The sequence below is a fragment of the Accipiter gentilis genome, chromosome 7, assembly GCF_929443795.1.
Source record: "Accipiter gentilis chromosome 7, bAccGen1.1, whole genome shotgun sequence".
NCBI lineage: Eukaryota > Metazoa > Chordata > Aves > Accipitriformes > Accipitridae > Astur > Astur gentilis.
In genome coordinates, this window is record NC_064886.1 from 17,423,520 (window position 1) to 17,443,081 (window position 19,562).

The 19,562-nt window shown below is 35.5% G+C and overlaps 1 protein-coding gene across 1 annotated transcript in view; it reads left to right on the forward strand.

Annotated features, from left to right (window-relative positions):
* Positions 1-19,562, forward strand: part of IFT81 (intraflagellar transport 81) — a 71,289-nt gene that overhangs the window by 18,876 nt on the left and 32,851 nt on the right. Inside the window, exons 10-17 of the mRNA XM_049805848.1 lie at positions 544-639; positions 2,675-2,821; positions 11,311-11,460; positions 13,359-13,487; positions 14,609-14,698; positions 15,702-15,788; positions 17,378-17,449; positions 17,538-17,623. Coding sequence (XP_049661805.1) covers positions 544-639; positions 2,675-2,821; positions 11,311-11,460; positions 13,359-13,487; positions 14,609-14,698; positions 15,702-15,788; positions 17,378-17,449; positions 17,538-17,623 — 857 coding nt within the window. The remainder of the gene's footprint in view (positions 1-543; positions 640-2,674; positions 2,822-11,310; positions 11,461-13,358; positions 13,488-14,608; positions 14,699-15,701; positions 15,789-17,377; positions 17,450-17,537; positions 17,624-19,562) is intronic.

Consider the following 19,562-nt stretch of genomic DNA (forward strand, 5'->3'; position numbering starts at 1 on the left):
ACAATTTGAGATTATGGACAAACAGGTGCATTTTGCGGCAGTAGAAAGAAGGTACCATAGAGCTGGAATATGGTGGTCTGTTTTGAAAACATTGATGAAATTTTATATCACTTAGCCTTCATTTGCTCCCCTTTAAACTTTTGATAAATGGTTGAGTGAAAAGGATTTTTAGTTAATATTGATAAAATTACATGTTTCACATAGAATGTGACATCAGTCTTTTTTCTGTCTGGACCAATTCACATGCATTTTTCTCTCCACACCAATTCACATGCATTTTTCTCTCCACGTACACCAGTTTACTTCATTTTCAGGGCCAACGTCATGCTTCTGCCTTATCACAAAGGCACAGAACTGGAAATCCAAAAACACAACCTCTTCCTGGCCAACACTTAATGACTCATTGAGTTTTTTGGGTTTGTTTCTCTGGTTTAAAAATGGAACTAGTTGGATTGTAAATCTCGTTTGCAAAGCCTTTAATTCTTCTTGGAGAAGACAAAGAAATAAAGCTCCATTTCCTTAGTTTTCTGTTCTGTCTTGCAGATAAATGAAGTGAACGCACAAATTAATCAGCTTATTGAGAAAAGAATGATGAAGTATGAGCCAATTGATAGTAAATTTTCTATGTATCGCCAACAGGTAAGAAGGAACAAGATGTTTTTTAAGCAGAAGCAGTAGAGCAATTTCAGTCACTGATCGTCTTCTATGCTGATTTTTTTTCTTTAATTTATTTAGCATAAATCAGTAGAAATACGTAATAATGGAAGACAGACAGAAAATAAATAGCTGTTGAACATATGTAAGCTTAGTGCTGAGTCAAACAATTGCTTTCAATCATGTTAGGGAGTTTGTATTGACTGCTGTCCTTAAGCTGTTAGGTGTTGCCCTTAAGCTGTTAGGTGTTGCCCTTCAGCTGCATCACAGTAATTCTGGAAGGATCATTTTAGAGGAGCTATTTTGGTAAAGCTCCAGCTGTGGACAGATTCTTGAAAGGCAGCATGTGGGCTGACTGCTGCAGTCAGACCTGGATGCAAGGCTTGCTTTCAGCTATATCCCTTGCTTGTGTTTGACCACATGCTATTTTTCCCATTGCATCTATTAAGAAGGTATTCTTTGATTTTTTCATCCTGAGGCTATAAAATAGTCTTTCTATAAAATAGGCTGTCTAGTCTTAGGAAATTCACAAGTTATAAAGAGGATTTATGAACGCTGAGATTTTCAGAGCTTATGCAGAAATGTAAGTGGTTTCTCTTCCAGGCAACCTGTGCCGCTGCTAATTTTATTGAAGATTTTCATGATGATACGGTGATGGTTTAAAAAAAATAAAAAGGCTTAAGTAAAATGTATCAGTGGGAAGAAAAAAATTGTGATAAAATATATACTGCAGTTCAATCACATATGCAATATGAAACGCACCATTTTGTTTTGTAAGAGATGCTCTTCTTCTCTAAAGAAAAGCCTGCTACAATAATGTGCTGGTACCAAAGCACCAACTGGCTTGTGATATAATTATGTTCAGTGTTCAATGGAGGAACCACTCCAGGAGTTCAGGTTGCTGCTGTGAGTTGAAGGCATATGGTGGTCTTTGCTTTGTTCTGCTAGGGACGGGCTTCTGTTTCACAAAATAATCATATATATTGTACCACAATTTGTCACTGCAGATATCTTGTGAAGCAAAGAGCTGAGATACTACCCCAGCAGAATTCTGTTAGGTATATTTTTGGAAATAAAGCTGGTCCTTTTAACCTAGTGTGAGAAAGCCAGTGTGTATTTTGCTTCATTTTTTCTTAAGTTTTCCCTTTCATGTGAAGAAACTAACCATGCCTCCAAATTCATGCACATGCATCTAAATTAATGTGTTGTGTTATTTTAAAATATTTTAAAATAGTATACTTTGGCAAGATAAAAATGCCTTTTTTTCCCCCTGAACTAATGTATACTTATGTTCCCAAATCTGTTAGCTTCTGGTCAAATGTTAGGTACTATTAAATATTCCGTCTTTTAAAAAATATTATTTTTTAAATGCTTTATCTTCTAGACTCAAAAAAAAAAAAAAGAATAATCTGTAATCTACACTATTTCTGTACTGTATTGCTTTATTCATTGTCTTCTAGCTATTTGCCAAGATTTAGTGGCTCAGTTCTGCTGTTAGTATAACATATTTCTGTAGGTTGGAGTAGGTTGGAGTTATAAAAATCTGTATTATGGCATTTGTGAAATCTTGGATAACTTTCCAGTTAAGCCATGTTGGTGTATCTTACATATGCACAAAAAGGGACTAAGCAGAAGAAATGGAGCTGCTAAAATGCCTACCTTTTTCTTCAATGAAAATGAAAAAATGAGGTGAAGAAATGTAAATCTAAAATGTAAAATATATCAACGTGAATGCAGGAAAAAAGGGTATGCTTGAAATCTCGGCCATACTGAAGAAAGTTGGGAGTCTGCAATCAGCTTGAAAGAAATTGTGGTTTAACCCACTATATATAATGTGTAATCGATGCTTTTTTCTTTGCAGTGAGACATGCTCACATTTCTTAATGAAAATCAGTTTCTGACAGTTAAAATGTGGTTTCAGTGGTGCAATGCCTGAAATGTAATGGATTACGTTTTACTAATGATTAAACAAGGCAATTTTTACTTTACTTGTCCATATGCATTTTTAATGATCATGCAGGCATCTATAATTTCCCGGAAAAAGGAAGCCAAGGCAGAAGAACTTCAGGCTGCTAAGGAAGAGATGGCCAGCGCTGAAAGGCAGATGCTGCAGAAGACCAATCAGGCCCATGAGTTAGAAGGCTCTGAAGTTCTGAAAGGGGATGAGGTATGCAATATAACAGTGGATATAAGGAAGAGGAAATTTTTAAGAGATGGATCAATTTTTAACAACTCACAATTTCCTTTTAACTTTACATTGCAATAACTGCTTCTACAGTATCTTATCCTTTTTTCTAGTATGTTGTCAAACTACATGGCCTCAGCATTGCAACAGATTGGCCTCTGTTTTTTTAATGCACATATTTTGTCATCAAATTCCAAAGTTAACATATTTGAAGATTTTTTTTTTAAATGTGCAGATACTACAATGCTGTCCGGTGCTTTCAAATGCTTTCCAATATTTATACGGCAGCAGTGCTTGATTTGTAGCTATTTTCAAAGTAATAATTTCAGTTCTTCACATTGTACTTAATGGATTGCAAGGCATATGATGACTTAATGTTGGGCTGTCTTAACATCCCAGACTCCGAGTCAAAATAATGTCAATATCATCACAATGGTATGATGGTAAATAACTAATTATAAAAGTCAATGAGACTAATGAAGGGATTAGGAGTTCAAGTGATAAGTCAGGTAGATCAATTTTATTATTTGATGTATAATAAAAATCTGCTTTACTATCTGTTCTCTATATGATATATGGTCATAAAGCATAATACCAGCAATTACCAGAAACGCAGTTAATCCTGTTGTATTTACTACCCACAAAAGTTTTTCCTTAAAAAAAAATTTCCCAGACCCTCCTGAAGTTTATCCGCCATACAGACTTTGACTAGCACAATCAGCGTAGCTCAGGCAAAGTTATATTTGAAGCTGTATTTATCAAAGCAGCTTTTTCTTCTTCAAAAGTTTGCAAAGAATAAGGCTGCTGCAGCTGGGTAGTGGTTTGTCATCAAAATGAATTGACTTTCCTTAAGACAATCATTTCTTTCAGCTTGGAAAAAGCCTGCTAAGTGTACTTACAGGCAGAATCACTAAAGCAAAGAGTATTTTAGCTGCATCTTTCTCTGACTTAATATATCTTTTCATTTCCTCCATATTGTGTTAATTTGCACTGCCATCATTTATCAAGAGTAACACTCTTCGGTTTCTTTTTCTTTGTCTGTTTCTGTGCTTTTTTTACATACTACTCAATACAGGGAACGCCCTTTGTAGAAGGAACTCCCTTCCTGATCCCATGCCTGCTCCACAAAAATCAATTTTCTTTTAGAGGAGTTCTAAAGAGTGAATCAAGTATGGAAACATGGATGTGTACACTCATGCATTAAGGCTTCCTGTATAATATGGAATACATGCAAATTTCACTTGTGCCTCCTTGCCTTTCTTCCCTTCTGTAAATCAAGATGAAAACTACCGGTGGAAGCAAGGGCACAGAGGCTTTGAAGAATTAAGATGTTGATTTCTCTTACCATAACATACTATATATATTCCATAGGTGTTCCATAGGTAGCAATAGTAAGACCACCACTGCATTAGATTTCCCTCCACTACAAGGTTTTTAACCCCAGTGGTCATGGCATGTTGCTAAAGTCCTTGACAGCTTTTTAAATAAAAATAAAAACAAAAAAAAGACAATCTGTGTTCCATGACATGTGATGGGAAAGAAGTGTTTAATTAATCAACAAGAATGCATTACCAAGACAGCAATACATGTTTTACATTATCTGTAAATGCACTGTAAGGTGAGAAATAATTCATGTTGTGCCTGTTCTTGAGGGGGACAACATACTCTGATCCATAGTAATTCAAGGAGAGCTGGATAGGAGGGAAACATGGTTACAGAACCTCGTAAGAGTCTTAATGAAAAATTCAAGTTAATTGTCTGACACAAGGAAGAGGTTCAAGACAGAAAAAAAGGCAAGACCTATTCTGAACATAACCTGCATTCCTTTTGTTCAAATATGTTCTGCTTTTGACATTTTAAACCTTTTCAATTCTTCATTTTGAGGAGTGAAGAATAAATGGCTGAGCACTTTGGACAAAACCATCAGCTTAAAATAAGAAGTGTTTGTCTTTTTGTAAGAAGCTTTTCCTGTTTTGTAAAATACTTTCTGCACATTGGCCCAAGGAAGCCAGTATTATACAATCCATGTCCTGGTCTTGTTTATTACTTCATTAGGTACACCATAGTGGTACTCATGGGCACCAGTGTAAAGCAGTAAAAAGAGTGTTTCCTATGGCTAAAAACTAGGAAAGGATTTGAATTCTTGATGATTTTGACAGTTTCTTTTTCAAAGGTTGCAGTTTCCTCATCTAGAAAATGGAGATAGTGATATTGAATTCTTTTGTAAATGTCTGCTGCCAAAAATGCTGCATGGGACCTTGGTACTATGGTCTTCGTATCTCCTTAAAGTACATTGCAAACGTATTTTATAGAAATAGTCCTGCTTCAGAGTCTAGGTTGTGAGAAGACAGGACTGATAGATGAGATAAGTAAGTTGGCAGGGAAGAGGTGATGATGCAAAAGTGAAGTGACTAGGTTATCTCTCATCAGTAAAAGTCTCAGTTCATCGCTCACCAGACAACCTTTTGGTATAGATTTGTTTCTGATATGTTATGCTTTTAAATTTGTATTTTCTGATTCAGTGCTCTGTTACTCCAGCTTAGAGCCAATACAGAAGGAATGCTTGATTAATGTAGTAGCGGTGAGTCACTGTTGCAATACGTGTGTCCAATGGGGACAGAAAGAGGTTGTCCATTCAACCTTCACTCTGCACTCTCTGACAACCGAGAGCGTCCTTATGCTTTCTTGTTGCAGTCACACTCATTTTACATTTAGTTCCTCCATTTTCAAAAAGGAAGAAAGAGGGGGTTTTAACAAATAGTTTTGCTGTGTTAAGTTTAAAACAGGCTTTTAATACTGCCATGTTTAACCTATCTAAATGCTACAGTTAAATAATTATTTTTCTCCTATACCCAGTATTTTTCACCTTCTCGTTGTCTGGCTTTGCTGTATCCTCTCATATCATGGCACTCACAAGGCTTGGCAATCAAAGAATCAGTGCCTTCCTAGCTTGCGCTTCTGTACCAGTATTTGGATCTCCAGTTGAAGTCTTCTTAGCACTTAATTCACCAAAAGGTCAATCCTGGCTTAAGTTTTTAGGTGCTAGTGTTTTGCTTTCTCCTCTAATCATAAAAAGGAATGTGAGAGCATTCCAGCTGGTTGGAGAGGTTGTACACCTAGATACGACTTAGAAGAAAGAGCAGGGAATAACCAATTCATTTACATTGAGCACAAAAAGGTAGGAATAAATCGTCTGCTTCAGGGATTATGAAATCTTTTTAAGTACTTCAAACAAAGTACAATGAGCATGGGGCAGTTGGCAGGCTCCTAGGTGCAGCTGTCAGATCCTGAAAATTAGGGAATCAAATGTTGACACTTAGAAGGCTAGATGGTTCAATTACAAGTGATCCTAGGTAAAGCTGTGATATTTTTAGCTCTTTACACAATGCATTGTACTTTTCAGAGTTCAGCATAGGGCCCCAAGAACCTAGACTTTCCTGAGGTATCAGAATAGAATAGTATCATAGCTGTGATTAGCTACAGTAGTTGAAATGAATATGTTTTCGAGAACGTGGCATAGAAAGTTCTATCAGCTTGTTAACAGATATGTGAGGTTTGCATATTCATTTACGTAAGGAGTTTAATTTTTTTCATACAAATGCTCATCCATGCCTACCTGCCCCCTGGTAAAACAATATAAAAAATGTTTCAATGTGCAAACAAAGAAAACAGTCAGTCTTGGACAATAGATCTTGTCACTTTTCCTCTAAAACTGTTCGGTCCATCTGAATCCACCAGCAACAGTTATCGAGCTCCAAACCAGGTGGATGGATTTCTAAGAGAGTAGCTACAAAGGAGCTCACAACTTGAACATGAAGTGGTTTAAGCGAGGACCCAGCCTATATTATCCTATCAGTTTGCTATCTTTCTCTCAACTTTTCACTAAGGTTCTAGGTACAGTTATATTTCTGTCTGTCAAAGGCTCCTTACGCACGAAAATAGGAGAGTAGCTGGTAGTCAAGTTGTGAGAACAAAAGTGGCAAATCTGTAGGATTCTTACAGAAGCCAGAAGCTTTTTGCTGTAAGAAGTTAACCATAATTTAAGCCAAATGTATACAGTGATTCAGACAAAACTGAACTGAACTGGATGCTCTTTCAGCACCCACTGGCATGAATAAATCATCAATTTTATTGATCTGTGCATTTTCAGTAATAACTGAAAATAATTTTTCATTATAAATATTCTGATTGATCCAAATTATTAGTAATGGCTACTTCAGTACTTCTTTCCCGACCAGAAGCAAGTACTCCTAGAAGAGATATCCTGCTTAATGCTAATGAAGAATTTTCCTGATTGATCTGTCCAATGAACAGGCTGTAGGATACTTCAATTTTAACAGATTGAGATAATACTGCTCGTATCTTCTAGAAGTTTGTCCTTCTATGTATGAGTTATTAACTATATCCCACAGTGGCTGTACTAGCTTAAATTTAGAGGCTCTTTGGAAAAGGTACTGAAAATCTGTCATGGTCAGGAACTTTCCTAACTGAATTTTAATACTTTGGACAGCCAGTATCCCATTAATTGGTCTAGTTAGAAAATTAAAACATCTGTTCTCAAGTCTTAATAAAAATAGAAATAGTCAGCTAAGATTTTCCGCAATTATTGTGCTTATACAAATAATTGTATTAACAAAACGGTTTATTTGGAACCTTGTTTAGATTATGCTTTTCAGAAAGAATTTTTCTTACAGTTAATACTTTATTTTCTGTAGTACTTTTATATGAAGAATATTTTGATTACTATAACACAATCAAATTGATACAGTAATCCAGCAAATACTATTTTTTAAGATTGACTCAAAAGTGAGGGATTAATCTGGGATTTGTTCTTTTCTGAAAACAAGCTTATCTATTTTCTCCTTTAATGATAATCTTAGAATAAGGAACTTATGAAAACTTCACATGGGGCAAATGTTAGTTTTAAGGAGACAAAATGATGGGTTTATAGTGAAAGCATAAGACTAAGCATTAGAGGGACTGGGCTTCAACCCCAATGCAGCAATGCACTGAAGTATGTGGTCAACATGCTTATGTTCTTTCCTTGGGGCTGAGGGGGGTGTAACCTGCCAGACTCTGCATGGTCCTGGAGAAGCCATTTTAATAGCCACGGTTTGATTTTGTCATATTTAGAATTGTCGTAATACCTAATTACTTCACAAAAGTGTGGTAAGACTTAATCTGGTGATAGTGATCTCTTTCAGACTGTAGTAAATGGAGAAGCATAAAGTACTAGCATTGGTGGATTCTTTCAGTAAAAATGGACCATAATACAGGAAATCTGCCTAGGGATGCTCGATACCTGCATGCTGCAGGACATTACATGAGAGATCAAAGTCCTGTTTTCATTCACTCTATTTCATAATCTAGATTCCACGCTTGTTAGGTTACAGTCACCCATAAAAATAGCCAAGTCAAAAAGCATAATCTTTCTTTGCTTTCATTTGGATCGTTTTTATATCTCAGGGGGCTCTGACTCCGCTAGCAAACATGGGTTTCCAGGCTTGTTTACTTTAACTGCTAACTCAGTGCCAGCATTTGGTTCTTGTCCAGTCATTTAATCTTTGAAGCTTAAATAACTATTTGTGTTAAGTTGCTTGAGAAAGAAAAGCTTACTAGTGGACATAGCCTTGAATGGCACATCACTGTGGGTACTGACAGATCCATGGGAATTCTGTAGGTTGAGCCTGCTGAGTTTCTACACAGGGAGTGGTTGACCTGGTCTATGGGAAAATGCTGCTGCACAAAAATTGATTCCTTTCGGTTAGTTAACTTTGAAGTGATATGGCTAGACAATGTTATTCTTTTGTGAACTATTCAAATTATTTAAAAGACCTTTTATGGCAGTAAAATACAATGTTTTATAGCATTTTAAGGGCTTGATTTTTCATCTACATATAGATGGGAGCGTGAGATGTATAAAGCTTCAGAAGTTATGCTTACACAAGTGAAAGCACTAGTATTTTACAAGAAGCTTATTTTCAATTTTTGGAAACCTACGGAATGATTCTCAACTTTTAGGCTGAAGAAACCTAATTTTGCTATAAGACCCCTACGAGCTGCTGATTTAAGTGTAGTCAAATCTAGTAACTCCAGCTCTGAATTTGGCCCTGGATCTAAAGAAGCCTTCAGTTAGTGAGATTTTGAGGGGCTGATCTGTGCTGCCTTTGGAGTAGGTGAAGTCTTTTGAAAATTCTGCCTAGCTATTGATTGATTTTCTACATATATTATCATTTTGCTACAGTTGTTTATATCTTGTTTTACCTTGTTTGCTGCAATAAAAGCTATGTGAAAGGTTAAGTTTGCTTTTAAAAAGCCAAAGATTGTGGTAGAAGATAAACATTCATCTCCTAAAATGAATAGCTTTTGCATGTCAATATAAGTAACTTGTAGTTTGTTTTGGATGAAATTTTTATTATCTAGTCCTAACTTAATCAACTAATAATAGAACATCGGTGGAATCAGTTCTTTAATCAGCAAGATCCTTTGACTTCCATTGTGAAATACATTATGCCTTGAATATTGAATATGCAAATACTTTACCTCCCACTTGAGCTATTTTCAAGACCTTAAAAGTAGCTATAGAAGTGGATAATAGTTTGCTTTTCATCCTGGGATAAACTGACAGAAAATCGTTCAGATTTGATAGCTGTTATGTGGTCACATATTAAGTAAGTTTAATCCTTTACATAGTTCTTTACTATATTACACTGGTCAAATGAAATATCTCAGGAACTACTCGATCAAGACATACAACTGTGCTTCCCTTAAATTTTCCTCAGTTAACTGGAGATTGTATTTATACTTTTATAATCTCTTGAAAATCACAGATAACTTGGTATTGTCTAAGCAATTTAAAAAAAAGCCTTTTGTATTAACTAAGAGGATATACCTGAATTTGCTATGAAAAATAATTAATTCTGGTAATACTATATTAAGTGTGCCAGTAATATAACAAAGACAGTATGACAGTAACAGAACTGCCGCCGCTGTGCAGTGCTGTGGCTTAGGTGACCTTGTCTATCCTTGTCCTAGGTAGTACGCACAATGTAAAATGGTATTCCAAAGCCACACATAGTCCAATCTGCATAGAGCACATTGAGTAATTTGTGGGTTTGTTCTTTCACCAAAAACGTTTATAGCTTTTGGCTTTAAAAATAGTTCTGGAGCATAGCAAGAGAGAAGCAGCTTTGGCCTAGATATTGCACAGGATGGCAGATGAACAGGGTTGATTTCATTTTGGGCATTTTGCCCAGGACACTTTTTATAGAACATACAGTTACTCTGGGGGTTCTTAGGCTGTGGTCACATTGGTTTTTTGGATTTATACTTTAGAAGGGAGAGGCATAATTTTGCAAAAAGAAAAATTCATGTAAATTTCAAAATCTAAGTTCTTTTATGTTTGAGTTTTAAACTTGTATCAGTGATAGTGGGACTATATTTTCTCCTCGGGGCTGCCTGTTTTATGCTCAGTCTGCACATGCTGAAGCCCTCCTCATCAAGGAACATTCTGAAGCCTGTTCTTACATCATTTACTCTAATAAATTTTATTTGCTTTCCATCTCTGGATCTGAATGCATTTTTGAGCTGTGACTGGCATTTGCCTCATAGCTCTCACATAAAATATAAGAATAAGAGCTAAGCCTGTCTGACAGATGGAAAACATTAAGGCAAATAAAAATATTACATGTTTGTTTCAACACCTGGTATTTCATATGTGTTACAAATTGAGCACACATGGATTCAGATGTAAATTAGCTAAGGCTGTTGATCTGTGAGGATATGTATTATTTTACTTAGTCTTTAATAAAAATATAAATTCTCCATTTTTAGATTTTGAGTGAAATAGATACTGCACTTCTCTGCTTCTGTGCAGGGACTCTGCTTTTATTTTCCTGGTTTTACAAACTTAACCAGTGATACTGTTTAGGTCTGCAAGAGTCAAGAAAAGAGAACAACAAAATTTAACTGTTGAGAACTAGCATTTTAAAAGAAAGATGGTCTTTTCCCAGGCCCTCTTCTGTTCCAATTTTTCTGCACTTTCTCATCATGTTTCTTAGTCCGCAGAGCTCTTTGGGGTTACACACTGCTGACGTGGTGCTGTGTTACAAGTGCAAATTACTATTGCATTAACATTTTTTTATTATCTATGATTCTCACAACATTTTGCAAAGAGTAATTACTTTTCCAACTGTCAAATGGTGGTAAGCAGAACTGAATGATCTCACTATTACAAATGAGTGAGCTGGGACAGAAAGCAATAGAGCTGGTTTTCTTGATCTCACTCAGTGAACAAATGCAGAGCTGAAAATAAATAGACCCTGGGAATCCTGAATTCCAGTCCTCTGTTCTAAACACTTAATCTTCAATATGCAGTCCAAATAGGATAATTACATTTATATAGCAACAGCCTGCGATAAGGTCCTTTTTTGCTTTAAGTTAAATGATATTTCTGTTCTTTGTCTTTCCAGTTTAAACACTATGTTAATAAGCTCCGGAGCAAGAACACATTTTATAAAAAGAAGCGACTGGAAATAGCAGAAATTACAGCTGAGTATGGTATCCTCCAGAGGACAGAAGAACTTCTAAAACAGCGCCACGAGGCTATTCAGCAGCAGTTGGTAATACAAGCATTTACTGCTCCCACAGTCCATCACCCTTCTTTCCCTGATAATAGCTATATAATAAGATGAATGTTGTTTTGTTAGATTCTAATGTATATCATCCTCAGCTCTCCTGCTGTCATTAGTAAGAGAGTCATTAGGGTATAAAATTTATTTTTGTTTGTTGATTATGCTAAGCTGCTGTACTTCATGTTCAGCAACTGTTTCTTACAGGCAGTCAGGACTGTTGTGCAGTTTCTTTTTAGACTGAGGGGCTTGACCCTGCATTTTAAAGTCAATGGTAAATCTTCACTAACTCCAGTTACAGCAAGGCTGGATTCTTAAATTAGTTTTTGGTATCCACATACATAGTAAGGGCTTTGAAAATTATCAGCAGCAAGCAGGATTCAAGTTACTGCTGAAAAAAATATAGAAATAGTATTTAAAAAAAGAGTGGACAGGAAGGAAATGTTCTAACCCCAGAATATTTAGAAGAAAATGCATTTCGCAGTCAGTGAAAAATTTAAAACCAGATGAATGCTTTTTCTAAACCAGAATAGCAGGAGAAAGATTTCTGCTATGCATAACTAAACATTCAGGGAATATATATGCATCCCAAATGCAATACTACTGCTGTAGTATTTTCTTCCAATACCAGTAGTCTTGTTATCAAAATATTGTGTTTCATCTATATCTGGTTTGTTAAATGTACTTATTTTGCATTTTTAAACATAAAGGTATTTACCTTATTAAAAGAAAATTGGAAGTGTGAAAATACATGGGATAGACTTTGGAAAGATGCTCCCATAGATGCAGTGGATGATGTCATGCTATTTCAGTAGGGCATTCATTGTTTAATTAAAAAATAAAACCAGAACTGCTACCTGGGTAGAAAGAAGCACCTAAGCAGTAGGATCAGAGCTTTTTCTCGTGATTGCTCCTCAACTAGAAAGAAGGTGAAGTGTTTATTTATAGCAGGATAACTAAGGTACACTAGTCATCTCACAGGAAAATCACAGCAGAGACAAAGCACTGGAAGTTTTTCTGTGAAATGGCTACACATGGTCAACAGTATATTCTCATTCAAGTCTGACCTTTTCTAAACTACCTTGCAGTAAAACTACAGAGCTTTGACTTCATCAAGTTCTTACCACCCATAGAATCAAATATACTTTTTCAAGCCCTGTCAAACTACACACTGCTGTTAAAGTCTACAAAATGCTCCCATCATGGTAGCAGTAGCTATTAGTAGAGTTAAATCTTTTCTTAAACATATGGTTGTAAAAGGTTTTTGAGAATAATGGACTTGGAGTTCATAGACACATGGCATTTTTAAGAAGGAATGTTTTGCATTTTAACAAATTGTGCATACGTAAATCAACACTTAGCTTTCAGATTTCAGAAAATACCCTCCTTACGTACTTAATAAGCAAGCATTGCTAAAGACCATTACATCAACATATAATTAAATGTAAAGTTTATGTAATATAATGCTAGAATTTGGTAAGATGGTATTAGTATTACTAAAATGAATACAATAATTAACTTAGATTTACTTGACTGTTGTTTAAAAAATAAGTTAGCTACATCTTCAGATTAAGCATCTGGATTTTACACATTGAACCTCTTCAGAGCCTGACCTAAAGACCACTTCACTTTGTGGAAACTTCCTGGTAATTTCACTGGACATTGGATGACCAAATAGTGTATTTACAGAAAGCTGTCATTATCCTACTGTACAGGCACTAGATAAAAAGTTAGTTTTTCTGGCAGCTAGATTATTAATCACTTTTAAAATAAATTGACTACAGTACTTATCTTTTCCGCTTTCTTACAATATTTTGGCTCTATGAAGGAATTTGCTATGTTACTTGATTAATGAACTCACACTCAGCATTTATTTTCTGTGTCTGCAGCAAGCTATTGAAGACAAGAAAGGTATTTCTGGATATAGTTACACCCAGGAGGAGCTGGAAAGAGTATCTGCAGTAAAGAGTGAAATGGATGAAAAGAAAGGCCGGACACTAGATAACATGTCTGAAATGGTGATTTTTATCTTAAACTATTGTATTTCCTTAATTTGAGTATCTGGTTCCTCAGCATAGAAACTAAGTTTAATATTTTTGTTTGGGGTTTTAATTTTCTTTTAATCTATGTTTATATAATAAAAAAAATTTCAAACAGTATACATCTGCACAGGTAATCTTGAAAAAGTTTACTAAAATGTGCATTTCTTTTAGTTTAGAATTATAAAAAAAATAAATCCTACAAATAAATCCTACTTTCCTCCCCTTCAGAAATATAAGGGATATCAAGTCTTGTCATCTTTGGTTTTTTACTTTTTTTTATTTCAGAAGTGGTTTCATATTTGTTCTTGCACATTATTTGAAAGAGACGAATGGTTTGAATCTTTAACTGAATCTTTTTCTAAAATATTTATAAATCACTGGAGTTAAGCATTTGTTAAAAAATACTTAATATGTCTAAAGAGCTAAATATCTTGTCTTTTTCTCTATAGCCTAATTTTCAGTTGCGCTTAGAAATGTCATGTTTTAATTTAACTTCCCACATAGCCATACAAGCAAGACAGAACTTGAATTTCTAATTTGAAAATATTATAAAAGAGCAAAAAGCAAAATAGCATTCTTTGAAATCATGAGGGCACTTTTAAAATAAAGCAGTATAATTAAAACAGAATGACTCTCAAATAGAAAGCTGGATCAAATTCAAATTTTTAGTATAAATATTTTAAAGTGACTCTGTTTTAGCATTTTCAAACTCTATTTAACCTATGCAGGTTTGTTTGTTTGTTTTCTTAAGGATTTCTTCCTTTCTCTCAGTCCACCTCTAAGCAACTCCTTCATTTTCCCCTACTCCTTAAGCTCTTTAGGTGTCTGGCACAGATGCTTCTGGACTTCGCTGTGATGTTCTCAGTTGAAACAATGGGAGCAGAGTTTGTCTCATTTGTGGTAATGACCCCACTGCAAGATGGGCTCTTTCCCTTTGTTAATTAGACCTGAACTTATGTTATATATAGTTCAGGCTTTCATTAGACATTTTTTCTCTCCATATTTTGATTTCTTTCCCTTTCTTTTCACATTCCTAATTATATAAATGTACTATTAGTATCATAGTGTTAATGTATATTATTTTGTCCCTCTTTCAGGTAAAAAAACTTAACATTATGGTGGCAGAGAAGAAGGCAAGCCTAGCTCCTGTTATCAAAGAACTGAGGCAGTTGCGTCAAAAGTGCCAGGTTAGTAGAAACACTTCTCTCATTCTATGTAAATGAAGTCAGAATCACAAATAAGTCTAATTTAAGGATCTCTGTAGTGCTGTACAAGGACATAATCAACTTTGAAGAAAAGCTGGAAATAGCAGAATGGGTCAACAGTGATTTGCAACAGGCAACTTGTTAAAGACTGGAATTCGTAAAAGCAGACAGTGCAGGCACAAAACCATGCTGTCCTTAATAGTAATTAAAAAAATTACTACATCAGGGGAAAATATAAAAATCATGGTTCAAAACCATAGCAAAGTTAGTTTTCAAATTGGTTTCAAAGGTTTTTCTGCATCTCAGCACTAATGATCTCAACTAATGCTCTCCTTTTTAAATGGATTGCAAATAATATCCAAATAGTTGAATACATTGATCTAATTCCTATATTAGTCTGTAGGAATGACAGATTTATCCATTTGTTTTCAAAATTTTATAGAGAGCTGAAAAAAAAAAATTCAGGTCCACAGCTGCTGTAAGTTGGCTCATTGCCATAGAAGTAAATAGAGCTATCCATTTATCTATCAACTACATTTCCAGAAAATTTTTAATGGTTCTAGTAAGTGTCAGCAAATGAAACCCAGCTAAGGCATTTGTTATGTACTACTATAAAGCTGGCTTTTCATAGGTAGCAAGTATATTGATCCTTTCTTAATCTCTATTTTTATAATTATTTTTCCTTTCTTCTTGCAAACACTGCCCTATTAACCTACCACGTTAAAGCTGTGGATGTGGCTGTAAAGAGGAAATTTGCATGCTATGTTGTGGTGTATACAGCTGATCCTCCAGTATGCGAGCGGAGGCTAGTGGCTTCCCCATGTGTAATAATACCCGTGTGCCTGCTAGGTTTATGTAAGTGTCTGTGAGTGTGCCAATAGCTGAGGTTGGTGTGTGGGACCAACAAGAACACAGTCTGCCTGAATGTCACATGTCAGTCAATTGAAGATTTCATTTATGTACCCTTTTGCCCTTTTCACATAAGGAATTAACTCAAGAATGTGATGAAAAAAAAGTCCAATACGACAGTTGTGCAGCGGGGTTAGAGAGCAATCGCTCTACACTGGAACAGGTAAGATGGTGGCGTGTTCATGCATATTAATAAATGCTGTGCAACCTGTTATTTAGTATGGTACAGTATTTTCCCTGCCTTCCCTCTGGATACAGAAAGTACAAATCCACTTCAGGTGGAAATGAGTCAATGGTGATCCACAACTATGCAAATCATGCCTGAAGCTGCTGTGGACGAGCTGCAGTCACACAAATCTCCTCTTCTGAATAGCAACAAATGAACTCAGTGATATATCAATCCATCCACTGATGTCCAGCTTTGATTAGCAAGGATATTGTAAAAGAAGACACATCTGCCAGAAATCCTTCTGACCTGGAGAGTATCTGTTGGAAAAGAATTTGACTATAAAATGAGGATTAGTTTATGAAGACAAATCTTCATATTTGTTTAGCAGATTCATTAAATTAGCAACCAATCCAATGCATAATTAATGCACTGAAATTGATGGCAAGGATACATCATTAAATGTGACTGTCCTGTATTCTTGCATACAACAGTGTTTTAAAAATACAACCATACAGGTGTAGCTAAGAGCTTGTGTGTATGTAGTTTATGCATTAGTTGAACTATAGCACTTTTAGGAGGGAAGGTACTTAAACCAGCGCAATCCTTTAAGGTGGGGTCAGTATTAATAAGTTGATATGAATCTGCTTTATCTCACTAGATCACCTCCTGTGAATTTTGTCTGGACTTGATTTTTCAAGGTCTTGCACACATAAGGAATATATTTCAAAATAAAAAAGGTGTACAATTAAAGTGTGGGTGGATATATAGATAATTCTTTTCCTATACTAAAAGTACCTTTGTATAGCTTAATCCAAGCAAAATAAAAGAATCTATAGATAAACCTACTATGAAGTACACCTTCCATAAGAACTATTTTACAATAGCAATCAAGGCTTTTTTTCTTGGCACACAAATCTAAGTCATTTTCTAACACATGATGACAATCACATCCACTGATTAAGCTGGACATGAGTGTCAGCAAACTCTTGCAGTTGAACAGTAGAATTCAGTATTCCAGCTGATGGTCTGAAAAGCACACGGTGATGGAGCTTTGAGTTGACAACTGCTGTGTGACCTGGGGTACATGAATTCCACTTGGATTATTAGGGTTTTTTGGTATGGACCATTTAGAGATGGGAATAACCCACTTTCTCCACACTCCTCAACATAATTATTGATTACTAATTAACATACTATTAACACGTCTGTAGCTTTTAGCATGCATTTTGCAGATGTGTTCCAGGAAATGCTTATTCACAACTGTATTTAGCACTTATGATGTGCTTAGGAACAAGAGTCTTGACAGCACTTGTGAAGTGTCTCTTAGAAGTCAGTCGTATTAATAAACACCTATTAACAATCATTTAACATCTCTAACTGTGACTGAAACTGCAAATCTCAAAAAATCAAGTGTCTTTAAAAGAGACTTCTGTAAAGCCCAATTATATAAATATTTAAGAAATGATCAATTCAGTATTATGCCTGTTTCGATTATGGACTCTCCTGGTTTATATGGCAACACAAGGCTTCTCCTGTGGACTTTCACTTACGATGTCCTTTGAAATCTCATTCTTGTACTACAGGAAGTGAAAGGACTTCTTGAGGAGTGTGTCCAGGAAGAAAGCAACTACCATTATATTAACTGCATGAAAAGGGTAAGATCACAAGAGAGACCAAATTGTTCATTGTGAAATTAAATAGCAATTATAATATATATTTTTTTTAAATTATGTTTCTTTACAGAATCTAGAAATACAGCTGCAGCGTGCTAAAGAAGAAATGAAGGCATACATCTCCCCAGATCCACAGGAGAGACGAAAGGCAATTCGGTAAGTGTATTAATGTGTTTTGTGTTTCCTTTGTGTTAACTTGAAGGATATTCATAAACTGAGGTTGAAGTTAGAAATTTTCTCACTGGCATTTGAACTGGAGGACTTCACCTGCTAAATTTAGAAACACTATAATAATCTAAAAATAAGCATCTCGAATTCCAGTATATACTGCTGTAAACCTATGAGTTGTCTCAGACATACCAAAAGATTTTCCCTTCCTGCTGGAGATTATAGGCCCCAGATAGTGGTTTTAACTTGCAGTCCCTGTTGGCACAAGCTCAGAGAAGCTGTGCTTCAGCTAGGTCCTGCAGGAAGTGTGGCTCTACCAGACATAATACCTCTGCCAAGTTTCCCCTTGAGACTCCAGCGTGCAGGAGTAGAAGGTCTACCACCTCTCAGAGAGCAACCATATGCTGCCCTCAGATTCTGGCCATTTCTTGCAAATCTTCTATTCTTCTTTCAAGTATAATAGCTATTGCTGTTACAGGTACAGGAATGGAGGACTGCATATACTCATCGTAAATGGATTTTGGTTTGCTCCCATTTGTCGTTCTTACTGAAGGTAGAATGAATGCTGTTCTGCACCATCACACTAACCTTCATCTTTACATTCAATTTAATTTACTCCAATATTGCTTCATCCTGTCAGTTTTTTCAGGACCCCTTGCCTTTGCGTGGTATGGAGAGAAGCAGAAAAGATTATGAATTGATTATGATTTTTGTTTGTGTAGTTTTCTATTTTAAATGTTGCAGTCCTGCCAAAGATCGAAACATTTTCTGAGAATGAGATATTTTGGATTAATTATCTGTGCTAAGAAGTCTAAATGTTACCATGTCATATGGATTTTTTACACTTTACTGCATACTAAATATTTTTGCAAAAGTATCCTGTTTAAAATTTTGAATATGTTCAGTCTTCCAATACAATAGAAAAGTTGAAACAAAATTCAGGCAATAAAGTCAACAAGCTGGTTCAGCCCCATCAAAATGAAACATCAGGAAAATCCAAAACAAAACTTTTATAATTTCCACTTGGTGAAAGTGTCAAAATACCTGCTTTTTATTCTGCGTAATTAGGTTTTTTAAATTTCAGAATTTTGCATGAAATAGAAATTCTGTTTTCCAGCTAGTTTTATCTTTGACAAAAAAAAATAATAAAAATCTTAGATCCTAGCTGTCGACAAAATAAACAAGCTTAAATTGTCGTCACTAGTTTTACAAAGTCATCTTTGGCTTTCACACCACAGTATTTCTCAGTCATGAAAATATTTATCAAAACAGTAGTTTTAAAATTTATGTTTGCTGGGTTTGATCAAGGGTTCTTTTTGGTTTATTTTTTAATGAATGGAATGAGTGAAAAACACTCTGATGTTTTGAAAGCAGCTTTTGGGTCTTCTTAAAGGTGTAGTCATTACTGTGCCAAGGAATCTCCACAGAGTATATCATTCCTAGTTCAGTGCAGAGGGGGCATCGGCTCTGCCTGGTTCCTCTCCATCTCACAGTCTGCATCAGTCAGCGTTCCTACAGTTTGCTTTATTGCTTAGGCTTTAAAAAGCCACAGCAATATAATTCCTTGATGTGAGGCCTCTTCTTAGATTTCTGCATTTGTATTTCAGTGACAAGACAGATTGTCGCTTGAGATCTGTGTAATCTGTCATGTCAGAGCTGTGGTTCATGTACAGTCTTCTGTACAATGTGCCAAAATGCTTCAGAAAATTGTCCCATTCACAAAACAATTTAAAAGCATGACTGAGTGGCAAAGCAAAGATAGAGCTGCTTAATTAGATAATTCATAATCATTCTACACTCCATTTGAAAGCTTCAGACCATCCAGTGTGCTGACATCACAACAGGAAAAGAGAACCAGTAGTTGTCTGCCACTTCTCAAAGGAGGTGGAAGAATAAATTCATTTCCCAAGATATCTGTCCTCTTAGG